The sequence below is a fragment of the Crocuta crocuta genome, unplaced genomic scaffold, assembly GCF_008692635.1.
Source record: "Crocuta crocuta isolate KB4526 unplaced genomic scaffold, BGI_CrCroc_1.0 scaffold69-1, whole genome shotgun sequence".
NCBI lineage: Eukaryota > Metazoa > Chordata > Mammalia > Carnivora > Hyaenidae > Crocuta > Crocuta crocuta.
The window spans coordinates 359,849-382,368 of record NW_027551577.1 but is presented as its reverse complement, the minus strand read 5'-3'; the positions used below and the strand labels follow the sequence as shown (position 1 = coordinate 382,368).

Sequence of the window (22,520 nt, the reverse complement as noted above, 5' to 3'; positions counted from 1 at the left end):
AAAGAATGAGGGCTTAAAAGTTCCAGAGCCTCGCCCTGGCAAAGATGAAGGAGGTAATTCTTTTCATGCCTCAAGGTTGCTATTCACCTTTTATGTGTAGTTTGGGCCATGCACAATAAGCCAGATGAACATTCTTGATTCACAGAAATGGTCCAAATGAAGATCCCTTTTGGAGTAGGGAGTAGGAGGGGAAATAAACATGATCTCTGCCCCAGAGTATAATACTGGAATGCTATGGCAGAAAGTCTTCATTGGTGGGCTAAGCAGGATCACCAACTGACCATGCAAGCCTGGGGCAGAGAATGTGGGGACAGAGAGGAAGAAGGAAGTTAAGCTAGAGCTAGAAGTTGTCATGAAGGAAAAACATTAGCAATAGTCTCTGCACCAGCCGGCCAAGCCATCTCTCTGCTCCTCTGATACCTTAGCATGGCCTCAGAGAATGCATAGTGTTAATCCAGTCTTACTGTAATCTTGAGGAAGCCAAGGGAAGGAACTGGTGAAGAATAATAGGGACAACACTTTACATCTGAGGAGTGCTTCACACTTTTCCAGAAGACTATTATTTGAAGAATCTCATTCACATTTTGTAAGTACCACATTAGATATCCTGGTCGGGAATAATTATGTGCATTTGACTTTCCGAATGGGAGACCAACACACAGTGAATCTAACTAGTCCCAGTGACCTGTTGCAGGGCCAGAGCTACAACCCAAAACAGTGGGATGTTCTGATTGTTGATCCATAGGTTTGTTACTTTCTCCGCTTGATAAAATGCCCTTTTTTCTGCTCTTCACTATGTGATCTCCAGATTTTGGAGACACGGGGTTATCAGCTAAAATTCAGCTGCGCTAGCCCCACAAAGCAGGTCACAACAGTTTAATCCCAACAGAGTCTCTGGGGTTGAAATGCTGAGGCCCTCTTTTGAGCCCCATAATCACCATGTGGCTAAGCTTAGAATGTAAACAGCAGAGGGACTAGAGTCCCCACTCAATCACCTACCATCTCTTTGTGGTTGGGGTAGTATGTCTGCTCAATGAGTGGGAACTTTTCTCCTCCTAGTGTCTTGTAGATGGCAACCAGCTGGGCAAACTGCAAAAGAGAAGCAAAGGTTTCAGCTTATCCAGACAACTAGAACAGACAAATATACATCAGTCTGTCTGATAAATGTTTATTATTTGCTCTGTTGGGGGCTTTGTGCAAAACACTCTGAGGATATAAAAGAGGTGTACAATTCTTCTTTTTAGGGAAGATGTACGTTAGTTGGGGAAAGGAGAGAGAATGCATTAACATTCATTATTGACTGAATTTTACAATTGTACAATTTTAATGATATTCAGTCCGCATATCAAATTGATGAACTAGGTATTCATCTTCATTTTACATATGAGGCTCAGAGAGACTAGAAAAGTTGCCTAAAGTCACAGAGCTGCAAAGAGATGAAGATGGGATTGAAATTTGGGTTTTTAACTCTAAACTGGATAGGTAACATGGGGCCAAGTCTTGAAAGTTCAAATGCAAGGAAAGGAATGGTAGCTTTTTTCTGCAGGCAGTATGGAGTCATGAGAATTTAAGCAGTGGGTTATGAATAAAGCTGGTCTTTAGGAAGACTTTGATGCTCATGGATAGACAAACCCAGTCTCTCCAGCATGTCCTACTCATCTAAGAACGGAACTCACTGGACCCTTTACCTAGAGAAACCAGAACAGCTCTATGAAGAAGAGGTGAGGTACACATCCTTACAGTGTGAGGGTTGAAAAGCCTTTGGCAAACAGCTTAGCACCTCCTAGAGTCCCTTGCTTCCACATTTTGTAAGTGAAGAAACTGAAGCCCAGTGAGGTCACTTGTCCAATGTCACATAATACTTGAGCTGGATTCATAACCAGGCTACTTTATTCCCAATATATAACTCTTCCTACTACTTCAAGTAGCTGTCTTTTAGACTCCGCAGAGACCATGCTCTTTCCACAGGAAACACACAGGAATTTTCTGCTCAATCCAGTCACACATACACACCCACACACTTATCCCCAGTGCACTGGCAGCAGGGGTAATCCAGCATCTTCCCTCTAGTGCTACGAGGTTAGTTTATACTCTAAGCCACTGATACCTGGAACTGCTAGAAGGAAAAGTTGCCAGATCAAACTTGCCTTCCATTTATCAGAGAAAGGGAAGTTAGAACATTTTTCAACATCTCAGGTCCTATTTTGTATAAGGGGTGAGGATGTGTTGGGGGAGAGGACCGGGGGGGGAGGAATAGAAGCTCAGAACAGGGTTGTCAGAAAACTGGAGTCTTCTGGTTCTTGTTCTGCCTTGAATTTGCTGGGTGCCCTTGAGCAAATGATTTCTCCTCTCCAGGCCTCATTTTCTTCATATGTAAAATGAAAAGAATGAATTTGATCAGTTCTTCAAACTTTCTACCATAAAGGAATATCATTTTATTTTATTTCCTCCCAAACTCCATTATCAAACTGCAGTTTAAGTGATCATACGTTGTGGTCCTTTTATTGGTAAAGACAGAATTTTCCTATTATTTTTGAAATGCTGGAAAATTCTGGAATTTCCCTAGCCTTTGTGACATGGCAAGTGACTCTGGATCTTGGACTGAAAGTATGATTCAGGGACCTTCAGGGCCCCCAAGATTTTATTATTAAAAGACATTTTACAGAGTCTCTGGACCCAACATCTTATTTTGCACGTGAGGAGATTGAGGCTAGAGAAGCAAAGGAAACCAGAGGCCCCCCAGATGATGTCTGGAGCTGGGTCTGCAATTGGACAGCACCCACATAGGCCTCTTCCTGCCCACTGGGTTCACTGTATCCTGCTGTCCCTGCCGTTCTTTGGTTTTTCAACTTGCTTTGACTGTCAAGGCCAACCCCTCAGACTTTTCCTGCCTTCTATGATTCTCTCCATCACCCCATCTGACCTGTAAGTCCTGCCTGCCCACCTTGGTCAGGTTGGACTCCTGTTCTGCCTCTGGATACCTGCCTGAGCTCCCAACACTTTCCAGCATCGCCAGCAAGCTGATGCCAGCTCTGCCTAACAACCTCTGTCCTGCTGCAGCCCACGTGCTGGCATGACACCAAGGCATGTGGGGTTTTATCTTTCCAGTATGTGGGAGAGTTACACAGACACCACAGCGATGCCAGGAAGGCCCACGGCAGAATCCCAGAGTCCTGGGACAGCAATACTACAATGGCAGCCAGTTCCCAGGCTCTAGTTAGGTTCCTGGGAGCTTACCCCACCTTCCTTTGCTTTTATCTCCAGCAGTCCCTGTCTGCTCAAGCTACTGGGCTTGGCATCTAACCTCTACCTCCTTGGAAACTTAGATTAAGTCACAAGCACACAGTTACCAATTAAACAAATGTAATATCTGATAAGGGTTATTTCCTCTATGCATAGACAAAAGAATGGACTTAGGTGCTGGGGGTGGTGTTGGCCATGAATAGGGAGATAATGTTAATTTTAACCACTTCTTCAGAGAATCGGGAAAGATTTTTTGGAAGAAATGAGATTTGGGGATCAGTCTGAATTTAGTAAGTTATCCTTAGCCCTTACGGAAATAAATGCTTTAATTCAACTCTTGTGCTTCTGTCTCTAAAAACTTAGAAAGAATGATAGGACTTTTAGAAAAAGTTACAGCAATGTGGGATTGTAGCATTCTGGCTTCCTCTGGAATAGGGCTACTTCTGCTTCCAAATTCCCAGTGTGCCTGTGTTGACCAATTTATAATAGCACATGTGCTAAGACACGGTGATGCAGGTAGAGCCTGGACAACCTAACTGAGGTCTCATACCAAAAATAGCCTGAGCTCCCAAGGCAAGAAAGAAGTATAAAAAAGATGAGCCAAAGTCATCATTTCAGAGGGACCTTCCCTTCACAGTCACCAAATTTATTCACTCCCATTAACAGGCAGAGAACAATATATAAAATGCCATTAGTGTGGCAGCTGACTAATGAAAATGAAGGGAGAACTTGGTGTCTGGCCAGGGAGCCTTGCTGTTCTCATGTGATGCCAAAGGCAATGTGCTGGGATTATGAATGGGTGAGAATGTGAACCCTCACCAGATCCCAGATCCCAGGAGGGGCAAAGTCCTAGGCACAGGCCCCCTGATCCTCCCACCCTGGCCTCTAGCATAGTTCTGGAACATAAAGCAGGGGACTAGCTTCTTTAAGAGATCTCAAATACTAAGGGAACTGTTAACAACCAGGCTGACAAACTGGTGACAGGCACTGCTATTATTCCTACCTTACAGACATTCTAACAGGTATTGAAAAGATGGGGAAGGAAAGAATTAGGGCTTATTTACAGTTGGGAAGGTTGTGTGACCGAGGTGAAAAGGGAGGTCCCCAGAAAAGAAACCTGAATACCTCAAATATGATCTTCTGTGATTAGCAACACATTCAAATCATACAACTCTTTTAGCCTGCTTCTACAAAACTCTAGGATTCTTAGGTGTCTCAGGCCAGAGAGAAAGACTGAATGACTGGTGATCAAGAACCCAACCCGCCCTCCTCAACCACAGCAGCTCCCAGATATTCTGACTCCTCATTCATTGGCCTTTCCCTTACACTGTCAGGTCTCCCTGGCTTGCAAGGGAACATGAGAAACTGTGAATTCAGGTGTGACGAGGAGATCAAGAGCAGAGGTGATGCCTCCACTGGGTTAAAAAACACAAGATCAAGAGCAGAGGTGATGCCTCCACTGGGTTAAAACAACTCCCTGGGTGGTGGAGAGGTTTGGGGTCTGAGAACTTCACAGTGACCTTGGAAAGCCAGTGTGTGATAGCTAAAATGATTTTTGAAAAACAAGAGGAAGAGGATGTGATTAGGGGCAGGTGTTTCCTTCTAAGAGGGCCGACTGGAGCAGCAGTTATAGGAGCTGGGTCCCCACTGGCCTCAGGCCTTTCTCATAACCATTCAGAGGCAAGAAACAGATATTTTTACTATTGCATCTTATGGCTGAGGGCACAGCCTACAAGACCCGTAAAGACTTCTTTACAGAATCTTTGTGTGGCTTTGTTGTGAGGCCAAAGGTTCACTCTGCAGCAAAGGCAGCCCAGCCCATGATGATAATGTTTTATTGTGAGAGCCAACCCTACCCCATGTCCCATCTGCAGCTCCTCCCATATCCTCGCAGCTATGCCTAGTGCACCTTGATTACCAGTGGACCCCCTGGGGGACTGGGAGACACAGGACCTGGGGACAAGGGGATCTCACTCACCACCCAAGGCTTGTCACAGAAGTTGTAAATGGATTCCAGTGAGTTGATGCTGGGGAGGCCTGCATACTGCATGCCAATAATCAGGTGCCGGAAGTCCTCATTCTCTGCCATGCCAAAGGCATGCTGCCGGATAAGCACAAAGTCTGGCCGGAAGGACCTGGTAAAAATGTAGAGGCAAGTTTCCCATCAACCAGCACCTCAAGTGCATCTCATCGCCTATTTCCAAAGCCCTAGACAGAGAAGGGATATTCGGGGCCACCTGGTGTAAGCCCTTCATTTTATTATTATTATTCTTTCATGGACTAGGAAGTGAGCTATTATGGTACTCAAAGGAGATTACGGAACAGGTGTCTGAAGTTCCCTTATTCTTCTGGCTTAAGCATTGTCTTTTTCTAAGGTACAAATTCCCTCAGGAGAGAAGAAATACTTTCAGACTCATACACCTTAAATGAACAAGAATGTGGGGAAATGTGAGAGCAGAAGCTCGTTGTGGCTTCAGAGTTCATGCTCCCAAAGGATCCCCGCAGACTCTGAAGACAACATATTTGGCTGACTTCACCACCCTGCCAGAGAGATCCCTGATCTCAGTGCCCTATTCTGACTGCTTAAAGCTGCTCCTTAAAATAGGCAATGCCCTCATCAGGCCCCCAGGAGAGTAAGGGTCCAGGCTGGCTGAGAACAGATGCCAGACTTCCCAATGTTATTCTTCCAAAGCGTATGCTAGGGAGGGGTACAAATATTTCTCAGAAAACCATAGTTGAGCAAGGGCTACAGGAAGCACTGGGAGTACAGAATGTTCCCATGCATGGGAAGGCTCCCTGGGTTTCCCCTCTAGCCAGCAAAGCTCCTAGCCTCAGCTGCTCCTCTTCATGCCTTGACTCCAAAGGAACTCATCTTCCCAGAGAGTCAGTTGTGTGGCAGCATCCACCCTCAAGTCTCCAGACCCTGCCTGTTTCACACCATATACAATGATCTACCTGGTTCCCTGCCTCTGCCACCCATTAAACCACGACCTACAGCTCTAGTACCACCTGGCCTCAGAGACCAGTCTTTTTAATGTGGGGGTGGAAGAAGCCCTCCTTAGTCACTCAAGGGACTTAGCGTCAAGTCAATATGGCATGTGCTGGAGCTGTTCTGATTTCCTTGTGCCCCAGTTCTGGGAAACTGCCTCCAGTATATGCCTGAGATCAAACCTTATATAATTATAGGAACTGAGCTTCAGACTTCCTACACTGGCCAGCTCTCAAGTTCCTACACTCAGACCTGTAAGGGTCCGCCTTATTCTTGCCAGATCCCTCCTAACACCCTGCCATGGACTTTTCTGTCAGCACCTGCTTCTGTGCATGCATCCCTATGACTCACTCTACGCATAGCTGGAGGAGCCCATTGTTCTCCTGAGCTCACTCCCTACCTGAACAGACATCTCTTTTTCTGTCCTCCTCAGTCTCCAGTTTACATTTCCCTCATGTTAGGTTCCCGATACCTGAGTTTTGCCTTCCTGGTCACTGAGCCAGTTCCTGTTGGACACTGGAGACCTCAGTGTCAGGATGCTGCAGATGGAGGTAGGGAGGAGGATAAAGTGAAGATTCTTCCTGGAGCAAGATTCTGAAGTCTAAAATCCTGACACCATGCTGAACCCCTGGGAAGAATGACACTGTGGGAACCATGGTCCCCCCATCTGGAATTTTCATTACCTCCCCTCACAGAATTCTTGCATTAGATTTGATCACACCTGTAAGTGATGTGATCCAACACACCACCAGGCATGGAAGTGCCCTGTAACTGCAAATTTTCTTCCACCCACAATGTCCCTTCCAACCTAGACTTCCCTATCAGACTTATGAATTCCCAGGAGTGAGGAATATAGAAAGAATACAGGTCTGGGGGTTAAGAGAATTCGTAGAGAAACACAAGGCTCTGCTACCAACTCAGTGAGTGACTCTAAGCAATTCATGCAAAATAGAAGGCTGAACTAAATCAGAGGTTTTCAAACCTTTCTTGGAAGCAAAGGAATCCCGTTTTCCAGGAAAAATATAAAAGCACAAAGTCACATTGGTGGAAGTGGGGCTGGAGTCCTAGAACCCCTCTAATAGGACTCCAGTTACCTCTAAATGAGTCCTGAGTCCTTTCTCTACCATTGGACTAAGAGCTCTGTGAGAGTAGAAGCTAGTTTTCTCTGCCTTCCTCTACTACTTGTACACAGCACACATCGTTAACTTCCGTACAATACACAAGCCAGCACTGCCATCCCACTCTAACACTTGACTTTGAAACTACCTCTGCAACCAGAGACAGTAACTCTGAAGACAGTGACAGTGACCCTGAGGACAGAAAGGACCTTACCGGACAACCTTGGTGCCATTCCGGAGCACCTGCATATCCACAGCATATGTCCCATCTGCATGGGCCACCAGGTTGAGCTCTGAAAATTCCGCCTGGAAAATAAAACAACAGTAGGGGATTAAGAGGGTAGATTTCATGTTATATGTTTTTTTTTTACTATAATTAAAATTGTAAAAAAAAAAACTTAAAAATAAAAATAACGGTAGGGAAAGAAGATCACAATCCTTTGCCAAGTTCTCCACAGAGCAGCAACAGCTCTCACCAAACATTCCTTTGGTTTTCAAAGTATTTTCACAAACTGATCTCATCTAACTCTCATAGCAGCTCTGCGAGGCAAGAAGGACAGAGAGAATTCTCCCTATGTACCAAAGAAGCAGTTAAGTGACTTTTCTGGACAAATAACACTTATTGTTGGCAGAGATTGGAGCAAGGCTCAGGTCTTCTGACTCCTCTGTACTGACTTTCTACAGAGTAGGAAACTGGGGCAACATGCCCTCTGTCAGTTTCAACATAAAAACACTAGGTTTTAGTTTAGGCAACCGGGTTTTACTTCTGCTCTGCCCCAAGTTAGCTCCATAAGACTTTGCACAAGTCACTTCACCTCTCAGGGTGGGGGCAGGGAGGGTTTCTTTCATCTATAAAATGGGAATAATTTTTAATCAACCCTGCCTATAGATAGGCAGTTGTTTTAAGAACTGGATACAATAATGCATAGGAAAGTACTCTGTAAATCACAGCACACTGTGTACTGAATGACAAGTAACTTCTATTATTACATAGAAAATACATGCATTGTTTCAACTGGACATCCTCCCCTCCACCCAAATGGACTTGGGACTCTAACTATCACAAAGCAAAGGGTAGAGGAAGATTTAAAAATGGCGGGGGGGAGGGGGGTAGACGGGTGTGTGCTTTCAGGACTTCACTACATTGCAAACAAGAAGGTGTTCTTTTTGAAATTCTCTCTGTAGTGTAGCCTCACGCCCAGAATAGGCACCACTGTAGGCTGCACAACTGAATGCCAGATATGTGCCAACCCAGGAAACTCATGCAACCAACAATATGGAGGTGTGGCGGGTGTCCCAGGAATACATTCCCTTCAAGTTTCCCTCAGCCTGAGAACCGTGTACTGCAAGAGGGCCCTAGGAGCCACACTCCTCGCTTCTTTACAGATACCAGCACCATGAGAAAAACTCAGGGAGGCTGAAATGCAGCCTTCATGATCATATCTCATAGAGAGAAAAGCCCCAGGGAGAGGGGTGAGGAAGGGAAGATGGAGAGCTTATAATCCAGTGACAGACACCGTGCTCTACTCTGAAGAATTAGACGGTTCACTGTGGGATGTCAAGGGACAATACGCAGATGTAACTCTGGGCTTCAGGGTGATTACCTGTTCCACTTTGATATCATAGTCTCCAAGAACTTTTTTGCCCCGGAAGCACTTGGCCCTGGAAAAGGAAAAAAAAAAAAAAAAACCCACACAAATTAGTATCATATAAGTGTTTGAGATCAGAAATCCACAATCATGAGAAGACTATAGCAGACAGAACCCCAGAATGGGAGGGCTGGACCCTAACTCAGCTACTGGGTCATCACGAGAGAGCCTCAAGCAGACTACTTCCTCTCCTTTACGCTCAGCTTGCCCACTCATAAAATAATCCAAAGCACCTTTTCACTCCTAGATTTTGTGATTTTTATGATAACATCCTTGGTCTTTGGACTATAAAAAAAAGTCTAGAAAGAGGAATTTCCCTAATGTTATTCCTCATAAAGAGCAGGTCAGTCTTACACATCTCTATACTTTCCTCATCATCCCCCATCCTACAAGTCACTCTGATTTCTACTTGGGCTTCACCCTTGGAATTTTAGTTTTTAAAGAAACTTGTTATCCTTTTACCCATTCATACCCATACTTCCAAAAAGGATTTGAGGCAATTTATAGTTTAAGAGGCAAATAAAACCAACAAAATCAAGATTAAAGGACAATCAATGAATGGCAGAGAGTTAATTTTACCAGGAAATAAATTTTAAAAGGGGGGAGGCTGAGGAAAGCTACTATAATTGAACACAAAACCTCTCCTGTATTTCTGAATTTCAGTCAAGAAAATCAGTCAGGCTGAGTTTTATAGTACTTATCTTCCTGTCTTGTCATGGATCTCATCAAGGAACCTCAGTGGCTTCAGAGCCCCTTGTGAGTGGACTATGTTTATGGTTATATTTCTATCCATTCCTCTCAACTCCCCATCCTCACCCCTGTAAGATTTTCTTATCTGTCCATTTAGGCTAGTTCTCCATGTGTAAAAAGGGTCTTTCCACACTATACCTGTTAGCTGGGTTGGTCCTGTTTTCCCAGTGCTTGAAATGTCAAATTAGCACGTTTCACTGCTTGGTTTCTAAAAGTCCCTCTCCAAAATAAAGGGATAAATTAACATTTATTGGACATCATGTTCTAGGAATTGTGTGCAAGTTGCTTCCAAGAAGATCTCATTTAATCCTCATAACAACTTATGAGATAAAGGAAACCAAGACTCAGAGGAGGTAAATGGCATATTCAAGGTCACATGGCAAGTTAGTGACAGTATGTACACCCACGTGTAAGTTCAGTGCTCCTGGGACTGTATAGTACTGTCTCCCTCTGCTGATTCATTCTCTTCATCTTCACTCCCACAAAACTGACTTGTCATTTGTGCTACACTGCATGTTTTTTTCTCCATTTTCCTTCTTCCGCTTAAAAGGGACTTGATGTTGTAAGCACTAGTTCTACTACAAATACTTCCTATCCTGGTTCCTGTGAACTACCCAGGACGAGGCCAGGCTATTTCCTTTTCTTTCTGGATTCTGGAACAGTCCGTTCTAAGAAGTTATCATTTGTCCTATCCAAGTCCCTCGCCACCCTTAAATTGCTCCCCAGAGGCACTTAGCCATCCTGGAGCTGGATCACTGAAGCCTATCCCCCCAACCTTTGCCCCAACACCTTACTAAGCTTCATCAGCTTGCTTCTAGGACCCTGTTCAACATTCATAGGTCAGCAGGCCCCTCCAGGAAGGGGCCTGTACCCTATCCTGTCCCTTTGGCCACTGTTCCATCTTACTTATGGATTTAAATGATAGTCTATCCATGGCACTATTACTGCTCTGTAGATTTTGGACTCTGTAGGTCTTTTCAATGACTATAAAAAGGAGAAATAGAGTAAATGACCCTAGAGGTTCCTTTCTTCTGTTGATGAGGTGTGTTTACTTTGTTATCAGCAATGCTTTTCTGATGCTTCCTCCTATCTTCCTGTCTCAAAATAGCTCTTGTTCTGTGAGGTAAGTCCCAGAGCCATTAACAATAACCTCTCATTCAGTATGATACCTTGCACTTTCAAAGCACATTCCTTGCCTTATTTGTCCCTTACAACTTAGTGAGGCAGCCAGGGCAGATAGTCCTGTGCATTTGTCTGATGGGGAAACTGAAACCCAGAGCAGTTAAAATAATACGCCCAAACCACAGAAAAGTTCATAGGAGTTAAGCCTAGAACTAACAGTTTACATCTAGGTGCTTATGTGTTGCCACGTATTTTAATTCACTTGCTTATTTTGTGAGTTTTAAACACTGATACTGAAGTATTATTTATAGATTCTGGCTGGGTTTATCTGCCACTTCCTGCACCTGCCCATTGACCAAGTTGGCTAATGATACTATTTTCATGCCTTCTCCTCACCCCCACCTCTCCACTGATCTTAATGCTTTTTCCTTAAGGTAATCTGTCCTGTTGAAAATCTTGGTCTGTGTTTCCTGGCTCTGGGTCACTGACCTCTCTTGGCTGACTTGCTAAGATGGCAAATAGAAGGGGCACAGAGACTTTTTCTGGAGAATGAGCACATTCTCCCAGATCTGGCCCTTGCAAATTTTGGTTCCAGATATTTTCATGAAGAATTTTGTAACTTAGAAGCAAGCAAGTGATAGAAGTACCTTCTGATATTAAGAGAGCACTGTTAGGATGTAGTGTGTTAGAATCCAGAGGAGTTGTGAGTCACAAGGCTCTGAAATCCTAGCTGTAACCTTTCCTGGCTCTGTGACCTTAGGCAAGTGGGTTAAATTAAACAACAAAAAAGGTATGTCATACAGTAAAATTAATCAATCTACCTTCAAAAGCACATAAAAGAATAAGATAAAAAATAACTTTCTCCTTTCCCATTCCATCACACATAATCCTTATTATCAGTTGCAAGCATATCCTTCCAGTGTGAGGAGAATGTGTATAAGTTATCTGCATACATACATGTTTCAAACATACATATAGTATCATGCTACATAAACTCTTCTTTTTTGAACCTTGATTTTTACTGCATTCAAAAATATATCTTAGTGATATGCTTTCCATTTGAAAGTCATACAGTCATTTCACCAATATATATTGATGAGTGTTTAGATTTCCAGTTTCAGGGTTGTTTTTGACATTATAAACAGTGCTATAATGACTAATGTTTAAGAATATATCCATAGAGGGGTGCCTGGGTGGCTCAGTTGGTTAAGCATTTGACTCTTGAATTTGGCTCAAGGTCATGATCTCATGGGTTTCTGAGACTGAGCTCTGCCTCAGGCTCTGTGCCGACAGGGCAGAGCCTGCTTGGATTTCTTTCTCTCCCCTTCCCTTGCTCTCTCTCTCTCAAAATAAATAAACAAACATTAAAAAAAGAGAAGCTATCCATAGGATAAAGAAGTTATTTTTTTTCTAGCTGTACTGAGGTAGAATATATATATTGTATATATTTAAAGTGTGTATCATGATGATTTAATACACCTTACTTTATGAACTGGGATTACCACATTCAGGTTAATTAACACGTCTATCACCTCACACAGGTACCATTTTGTGTGTGTGGTGAGAACACTTAAGATTTACTCTCTTAGAAAACTTCAAGTATACAATATTATTAACTATAGTCAGCATGTTGTACATTAGAAGGATAAACAACTTATTGCAGAATTGCTAGTGCAAGGGACATACACAGTGACAGTTTTACTGATATTGTCACACTGCCTTCCCCCACCCCCACCCCTGATGCTCCAAGAAAAAAACACNCCCACAGTCTTTCTGTGCATAAACTGGGCACAGAGAAGGGCTTTCTGACTGGCAATCTTGTCAAATCAACCCAAATTTACCTCCTTGTTCCCAATCCTAAACGGAACCCAAGATGTACATCCTTGAAGCACAGACTAAAAATATCTATGGTGCCTGTGTTGTCAATTTCCCCCTATTGTACATTTTCTTAACAAGCCTAGCAGCTGAGGATCTATGTGAGTTTAATGGCTTGCAGCTTCCTTGATGGGCCAGGCAATGAACCATCTTTCCTTACTGCTACAATGAGTAGAGGCTTCTAGATTTAACTCTTCTTACTCAATTCACCAATTCCTATTCAACTAGGGCTTATGAGGCTGAGGAACACGATTTCAAGATACTTTTCTGCTAGGGCTGCCTCAAAACTTGTCAGCCCAATGTAGGCATGCCCAACTTAAATTCTCCCTGTTTTAATTCATGGAATAATGGAGAAAGGTCTAGAAATAGAAGCCAGTTTTGTTGGGTTCAGGCCTAGTTCTACTACTTTTCAGCTGTCTGACTTGGGCAAGTAATTGCCTCTCTGCACCTTAGTTTCCTCATACATAAAACAGGGCTAATAATAATTGTAATACTTATAGCAAGAATTCACTGTGTGTTCTGGCCACCATTCTGAGTATTTCATGTATTCTACCTCATTTATTAATACCCTACTCACAGGCTGTTGTGAAGACTTGATACCAGATGAGAATAACTGACATGAAAGTGTTTTTGAAAACTCTGAAATGCTACGCAAATAAGAACTACTATGAGCAAAATGCAACAAATATTTATGTACCAGGTATTACTGCTGTTTTATTATTATCACAGCCAACATGGTCTCTTCCTCCTCTGAACTTTCATCTCACTTATTGTCTGCTTATGACATATGGTTCATAGCATCATCAACCAATACGACTTTTCAGACTCAGTTGTCTAATAATCTGGGATACCCCTGTCCCACCCTTAGCCCTAGACAACTGGATTATGTAATAATGCTTGGAGCAAGGACCACCCACAAGTGAGCCCTGGATTTTCCAGAACACTTTGGATTTTAAATAATGACTATGTCCTGTTGTCAACTTATATGCTCTGAGCTAAGGCCTGTACAAACATAATCATTGCATCTATAAATTTCCAACTCCTTCACTGAGCTATGTACTTACCTAGGTTCACAATCAGGGCTTGCTTATTGACAGGAGATGTTAGGAATGATGGTTTTGGCTGGACAAATGGAGAAAACCAGAAGGGGCCACCTTCCAGACTGAGTGAAGGGAGCCTGTCTCTGCAGGCCCAGGGTCCTCCTTTCTTCCTGCATGTGCACATCTGAGGGTGTCAGGCTCTTTCTTCCCCACATGAAAATCTGTTCTCAATCTCCAACCACAATGGAACTAAAGGACCTAAAAACAACCTGAAGTGTAAATCCTCCCTAGGTGCCTGAGGTTTGTATAAGGACCAAAACCCCAATCTAGAGTATGAAAGCACTACCAAGCATTCTTAGAGCTCTGGAACCAGTCTAGCACTTAGTAAATACCTGGCACTGGTCTTGGACACTTACCTTTAACAAGGTGCCTAGTTTCTGGCACTCACTGTCTCACTGGCCTTGTTCTTTCAGCCAAGCACCTCTAGGCATCAAGAAGTTAGAAAGTAAACTAGAAACATGAGAGGATTCCTATTTCCCACCCTATACTCAAAGAGTGAAATTAGGCCTGCTCGTCTTGGAGAGGGTTTGTGAGGTCCTGCTGCCACCCACTGGCAAGATGTGTACTGCAGACATACCGTGGTCCCAGCTCCCCCATCAGCTTGGCCAGCTCAATAGCCACCAACCCCACTGGCCCAGGAATATCTCTCCAGGTGCTCATTTGCTGCCTTGACAAACCATGCCTGAAAAGTCACTCTTTCTTCTAGAAAGTGTGTGTCCATATACTCCAAGCTAGATACGTGGCTTTTTGCAATCTCTAGAAAGAAAGGCTATGATTTGTCAGAAAATTTAGCAACAATTTACTGAGTACTCAACGGTAGGTGCTGGAGCTGTAAAGATTCATCAGCAGTTGCCAAGTAGAGAAAGCACAGTCTAGAAAAGGAGAATGATGCCCATTACCAATATGGGTACTTTGCTAAGTTCCTTTTCAACTCTTAAGGCTTATAACTACTATTCATATTCTCATCTTTCAATCCTTCTTTAAAAAATACTTGAAGTGCACAACTAAAACAACAACATAAGTTTCATATAACTCAGAAATATGTACAATGAAAAGTAAGTTCCCTCTACCTTCAAGAAGCTTACAGGTTAGTGGAGAACAGAAGCACAAATAAAAGGTATATGTATAAATTTAGGGTAAAAGCTATAGCAGGAATACAAACAAGGCATGTTTCCTAACATGCCTTTCCCTCAAAGGAGGGAATTCTCTTTGCCTAGAGAAGTCTAGAAAGGCTCCAGAAAGGAGTCTTAAAGTCTTAAAGAATGAGTAGTGATTTGCCACACAGGAAGGAGGAAGAAGAATTGAATGGCTGAGTATAAAGGCACAGAGGCTATGTGAACATAGGACCCCCTGACTGCAGGGAAGGACACTGTAGGCTGAGCACTGAAAGCTGCAGGTCAGAGAAAGGGAGGCATCTACCTACCAAAGGGTTCAGATGTCAGGTTGAACAGTTGGGGCTTAACTGACAGTTTCCAAAAGATTTAAAAAAATTTTTTTATTATAAAAAAACTACCCTCAACAGTTATCAACATTTTGCCAGTTTTTAACTATCACTCTCATTGTTGTTGAGACTATTGTTTGAGTGTTTTCAAATAAATCCCAAATATATCATTTCTTCTATAACATTTTAAGTACTATCTCTAACTGGTGACAATTTTTTATTGCAGCAAAATATATATAACAAAATTTGCTATTTAGGTGTTTTTAAGTCTAAAATTCAGTGGTGTTAAATACATTCACCATGTGCAATCATCATCACTATTTCTAAAATTTTTCACCATTCCCAATAGAAACTGCAACCATAAAACAATAACTGCCTATACATCACCCACATCCCATCCCTCATAATCTACTTTCTATGAATTTGCCTCTTCTGGGTAATGACTTTTTAAATATTAATTTAGTATTTAATAGTTAATAATTTTTAACATCTTTACTGGGTCTATATTCAAATTTTCCCAATTGTCTCCAAAAATACTGTCAAAGAGGGGTGCCTGGGTGGCCCAGTTGGTTAAGCTTTTGACTTCAGCTCAGGTCATGATCTTGTAGTTCGTGAGTTCGAGCCCCACACTGGGCTCTGTGCTGACAGCTCAGAGCCTGGAGTCTGCTTCAGATTCTGCATCTCCGTCTCTCTCTGCCCGTCCACTGCTTGCGCTCTGTTTCTCTCTCACTCTCAAAAGTAAATAAACATTTTTTAAAAAGTTCTAAAATACTGTCAAAGATGTTAAGCAGGGAAGTGACATGATCAGTTGTGCCTAAGATTTGAGAAACCACTTATCTGGAATATGGGAGTGACTGGAGGGAGCAAATCAGGGTTTGAGATCATTTGGGAAGCCAGTGCAGTAACTAGATTTCAGGATTTGCTATTTTATCGGTACATAACAAACTGATAGCTACTGAGTAGCACTCATCTGGCAACTCAATTGATAACTTGATTGATTAAGCCTAGGAACCTAGCAGCTGGCTAGAAAACGACAGTTACTTAAAAAGATATTTAAGAAGATATTAACTAAGAGGATTTCATGAAATGATAGAAAGTGGTATAGGACTCCTATTAAAGATGTTCTGGAACAGAGAAATAAATAAGACCTAAAATAGTCAGGGCCTGGTAAAGGGTTCTTAATTCAAATTTAGACTTGTTTTCTAATTCATGAACCGTAAAACTTTCAGTATGTGGAGAAATGTCTGCTATGGACAATTGGTTTAGGAATAAGAAGCAAACAACAGGAATCAGTGAACACTCTTTGGATTAAAAGTTCCGTGGCTAGTCCTTGATATTATTAATTCAGTGATTAAATTGTTCTATCAAATGCTCTGCAACAAGGCACTTTTTTTTTTCCTGAAAGAGAGAGACAGCGTGAGCAGGGGAGGGTCAGAGATAGAGAGAGATACAGAATCTGAAGCAGGCTCCGGGCTCTGAGCTAGCTGTCAGCACGGAGCCTGACACAGGGCTCAAACCCACAACCGTGAGATCATGACCTGAGCCAAAGTCGGACACTTAACCGACTGAACCACCCAGGCGCCCCCACAAGGCACTTTTAGACAGAAAGCAAATTGCATGGTGTTTTAGTTAACATTCATATAAATGATCTGGAAGAGAGTACAAGGGGAAATTGCCAAGTTTGCAGATGGCATTCAGCTCTTCCAGGGATTAAAATGCCAAGCTGATTAGGGATAAACTGAAAGAAGATGTGGACGTGGGCAGAAAAGTGGCAGAGGAGTTTTAATGTGACTAAGTGTAAGAAAACACATTCAGGAGAAATGATCTTATCACAGGATCATGAGTGTTCAACTATAATCCAGTAAAGGAAGCTGAAATGACAGGAGAAAAAAAATACATCAGTCCTGTACGATGTCACAGATAAAACACAAAAAGACCAAGAGTGAAAGGTTTTACATGTTGGGTATCATCAGAAAGTTTACTGGAAACCCAAGATAAGGAGTTTCTTATCCTCTGACCTCATCTACACAAACTATAGACGTCCATATTTTTGACCCAGTATATTAGGCCCACTTGTCTAAAAACAAATGACATAACGAACATAGAAATGGCTCAGGAAAAAAAAACAAGAATAAAATGTAAAGGCTCTGATTTTAGAAAAGACTGCAATAAAATCTTCAGTCTGTAAAGGTAAAGATTCAAAGGGAACAGAATGGTATGAAGGAGGGAAAGAGAACACTGAATGACAATATATGTCATTCATCTCAGATAACCAATTCTCATGATATTTCATGCCTTACAAGAATGTCATCTCAATGTTACTGGTTTTATAGGAAAATGAGGCTCAGATAAATTAAGTGACTTGCTTAAAGGTAGCAGTTGGTAGGTGGCGGAGCTAATAAAATTAAATTTCAGGACTTCTGATGATCACATTTAGAGATTGTTTATTTCCTCAGATGGGGACTATGCTCTATTCATTTTTGTATTCCCAATATCTGTCCTACTATTTGGCACATTTGCTCATTGTGAAAGAGTCCTGGTCTTGTAGGTCTCTGAGGATACCTATGGAGTCCATTTCTCTGGAGTTTATATAATTCCCTCAAGTTATCTGTGGGACACCTTCAACAATCTGCCTTAAGTGGCAGATGAGACCCTGTAAGAAAAACAGCAATCTCAAAGCTCTGAAGACGGCTAATTTCTAAGTAAATACCCCAGTCGTGACTTCAGTTAGGAACACCAAATCACTTTTTCTGAGCAAATTTTCTAAAGATCTCTATTTTGGGGAATAATTAAATGATGCAGTATAACAAGATAAGATTATCAAATACAGGGGGAAAAAAAAGAATCCTGTAATTCAGAACACATGATGGGAAGATTAGATGCATTTGTCTATAATTATAGTGGAGCTACAGAACAGAATGCTTTGGAGTCATGGGACAAATTCTCTTTCCATGACTGGCTTATAAAATTAAATCAGGCTGATTTGATTTTGGAGCAAAATGGGTCAGTTATGAAGTTTGCTTTAGAGAAACATCGAGCAAATATAATTTTCAAAAGATACGGATTTATTTTATGCTAGATAAACATGGTTCCTAGCATTGGCAGAACTCTAGATTTAATTCCAGTGTAGGATCACAAATCATACCCACCATTACCATCAAAGCTGCACATTTCCATCCATTTGTAGCAGTCTAGATACAAAGGAACATTCTCTATAATCTGGCCCCATCCTTCTATTTCAAATTTATCTCCTACCATTTCCCTCCTGTAAGACAGCTGCAGAGTTTTTGTGTGAATTAGAAAAAGGTACCCTTTACTCCAGGGAGACACACTCCTGTACCAGGGTGCCTGGATTGGCAAAAAGAAGGTGGGGCTGAATTTCATCCCTCCCTAGTCTCCTCACTCAAATGCCCGTGTATAGTGAAAACCCTGCACAAGCATGTGAAGGAGCCCTGTCGTACCACCATTAAGACACTGTATCAGTCTACCATGCACACACTGTTTCCCAGCTACCTCTCATCAAACTACTGCCTCTGTGCTTTGGTCTGCTTAGAAATCACCCCTTTCTCACAATAGTCAAGATATGGAAACAATCTAAACATCCAGAGATAGGCAAATGGATAAAGAAGTATGATGTGTACCTATAATGGAATATTATTCAGCCTATAAAAAGGAAACTCTGTCATTTGCAATGACAAGAATGAACCTGGAGGACATTATGCCAAGTAAAATAAACCAGACACAGATAAATACTGCATAATGTCACTTACCATAGAATATAAAATAGTCAAACTCAGAAGCAGAGAGTAGAATGGTGGTTGCTATGGGCTAGGAGGCAGAAATAAGATGTTGGTCAAAGATTCCAAAGTTTCAGTTAGGCAAGATGAATGAGTTTTTGAGATCTAAAGTACATTAGGTAACAATATTGTAGTGTATTTTTGAAATTTGCTGTGTGTTCTTTTTTTTTTATAATTTTTTTTAATGTTTTATTTATTTCTAGGAGACAGAGAGAGAGACAGCGTGAGCAGGGGAGGGTCAGAGAGAGAGGGAGTCACAGACTGAAACAGGCTCCAGGCTCTGAGCTGGCAGTCAGCACAAGCCCGACGCGGGGCTCGAACCCACGAACCGTGAGATCATGACCTAAGCGAAAGTCGGATGCTTAACCAACTAAGCCACCCAGGCGCCCCTGTGTGTTCTTAACACACACACACACACACACACACACACACACACACTACACACTACACAAAAGGTAATCTCAAAGGATTTTTATGTATCTATTGAGATCATATTGTTTTTCTTACTACATTTGCTGCTGTGGTGAATTACATTGATTGATTGATACTGAGATATTATATGAATTTTGAGTTTCTGGCATGAACCCCAGTGAATCATCATACATGATCTTTTTTTTAATATTTATTTTTCAGAGACAGAGCAAAAATACAAGTGGGGAAGGGGGCAGAGAGAGAGGAGAACAAAGGATCTGAAGCGGGCTCTGCACTGACAGCAGAGAGCCTGATGCAGGGCTCAAACTCTCAAACCTTAAGATCATGACTTGAGCTGAAGGTGGATGTTAACCTACTGAGCCACCCAGGTGCCCCGATGCATGATCCTTTTTATATATCATGAGATCCAATTCACAAAAATGTTACTCAGGAATTGTTGAATCTATGTTTATTGGGGATTGTGGTTTGTGGGTATTCTTTTTTGTGGGGTTTTGTCTTGTTTTGATGTCAGAGTAATAATGCTGGCTTAACAGAACGAGCTGGGGAGTAAGAATGTTTGTGGACCTTGTATTATCTCTACCACAAATGTGTAAGAGAATTCACCTGTGAAGCAATCATAGACTTTGTACTTTTATTCCAGCTTTTGGATACAGAAGTAAGTCTTACTTTATTATATAATGTTCTTTTTGATACCTAATTGGTATTAATTAATTAATTAATTAATTAATATGTTACAAAGGATGATTGCATCTAAATTTGTAAGTGGAATGGGACAAAAATCTTTTTCTCTTTGCTCTTATCCAAACTATTGTCAAGGTTACTCTAGCTTCAAAGAAAATGGATGGAGAGTCTTACATTTTCTTTTCTGGTACAAATTTTATGAACTATCTTTGCTTGTATCCCAACACTTATTAAAGACCACTTGAAAATTAACGTTAAAAAAAGGAAGGAAATTACTTCTTCTCATTCTTGAAGATCCAAAACAAGTTCTGCCTTCTTTATGAAACCTTTCCTGTGGTGGTTTTTCTTTCCTTTGAAAGCTTAGTCTGAAATCCATTCCCTTATCACTTTAGGGAGACACAGCTTAGTATATCCCACTGATTTTTCATTTATGTGCACCTCTTCCTACTGTATCAGAGCCTTCTGAGGGTGGAGACTGTCTTACATTTCCTTCCTACTCCCCAAACCACTCACTCTCACACTCACCACTACCTTAAATAAAGCATACCTGGGAGAGTAATTTTGTGTTTCAACTTGACAAGGCCACAGCTGTCCAGATATTTGCCTCACCATTATTCTGGGTCTGTCTGTGAAGGTGTTTCTGGATGGCATTAACATTTGAGTTAGAACTGAGTAAAGAAGATTGCCCTCCCCAATGTAAGTGCACCTAATCCAATCCATTGAAGGCCTAAAGAGAACAAAAAGATGGAGTAAGGGAGAATTCACTCTTTCTTTGTCTGTCTTTGAGCTAGGGCATCAGTCTTCTCCTGCCTTTGGATGCAGACTGAAACTTAAAAGAGCAGCTTTCCTGGTGCTTAGGGTTTCAGGCTTGGAACTATACCATCAGCTCTCCTGGGTCTCCTGTTTGCCTATAGATCTTGGAACTTCTTGGTCTCCATAACTGTGTCAGCCAACTCTACAATAAATCTCCTTCTCTTTCCCTATCTAATCTATCTATATCTATCTACCTACCTACCTACCTACCTCTCTCTATTGATCTACAGATAAATAAATATATATAGAAATAATATATATTATTTATTATCTATGTATTACCTACTTATGTTATCTATGTATAATATAGATAAAGATGTATAGATACAGATATCTATCTCCTCAGGCTGCTCTAGCCAAATACCATAGGCATGGTGCTTAAACAACAGACATTTATTTCTCACAGTTCTAGAGGCTGAGAAGTCTAGATCAAGGTGAGAGTCTACTCAGTAGGACCCTTTCCCTGGCTTGGAGAGACCCACCTTCTTGCTGTGTTCTCACATGGTGGAGAGAGAGCTGTTTTCTTCTTCTTATACAGGCACTAAATCTATCATGGGGGCTCCACCCTCATGACCTCACCCATATCTAACTACCTCCCAAAGGCCCCACCTCCAAATACCATCACAATGGGAGTTAGAGCTTTAACACGTGAATTTGGCAGGGGGTGGATGGGGGGTGAGGAACAAGACACACAAACATTCAGCCCCATAACAAAATCCTTAATAAAGACCTGTTGCTTGATTCCTGACAGAAGACACCTACCCATCTGAGACTTGAGTAATGAGGAACCACAATACATAAAATAGTATCATACAAGAATACACAGTACTATATGTTCATCAAATAGCAAATAGCCATTTACATCTTTCAGCTGTGATATACACTCTCTGAATCAAAAGGAAGAAAGAGTAGCTTTCCCACTTGTGTTACAAAGAAACAAGTTATTCAACCAAACTCAGAAATTTTGCATTTCAATCAATTCCTGAGTGAGCCAGATTAAGCTGGGTTTAAGTCTGAGATCTTCAATTTACTACCTGAAATTGGGCTCTTTATTTGTCTGCATCTTTATCTATAGGATAAAAATAATATCTATTTCTAAAATTTGTTAGATTTAAATTATTTTAATGTATTCCTCAAGTGGGCTAAACTTTACCACCTCTTTTGGGCTTTTGCACTTGCTACAGGATATATCCTTCTCCTAGTTCTTGGCAGATTCTGCTGCTTCTTACTATCAGAGTCTCAGCTTATACATTTTCTTGAGTTATGTTCTTCCAGACTACTTAAGTGAAGGTAGTTCCCTCCTCTCCCAGTCATTCTCTCTATATTATCTTCAAAGACATTATATTCATTTTAAAAATTTCTTTGACTATTTATTATCCATCTCCCTTATCAAAATGTAAGTTCCATGATAACAGGTCATGGTAACCACTGTATCAATCCCATACCCAGCTCTATTATAATGTCTGGTACATATTAGGCGCCCAATAAGATTTGCTGAATGAATATAAGT

The 22,520-nt window shown here is 41.6% G+C and overlaps 1 protein-coding gene across 1 annotated transcript in view; it reads right to left on the bottom strand.

The window, feature by feature from the left end:
- SYN2 (synapsin II) overlaps nt 1-22,520 on the bottom strand; it is a 191,144-nt gene that overhangs the window by 43,829 nt on the left and 124,795 nt on the right. The window contains exons 3-6 of the mRNA XM_077751633.1: nt 8,955-9,012; nt 7,565-7,656; nt 5,222-5,378; nt 1,000-1,089 (exon numbers count right to left, since the gene is read on the bottom strand). Coding sequence (XP_077607759.1) covers nt 1,000-1,089; nt 5,222-5,378; nt 7,565-7,656; nt 8,955-9,012 — 397 coding nt within the window. The remainder of the gene's footprint in view (nt 1-999; nt 1,090-5,221; nt 5,379-7,564; nt 7,657-8,954; nt 9,013-22,520) is intronic.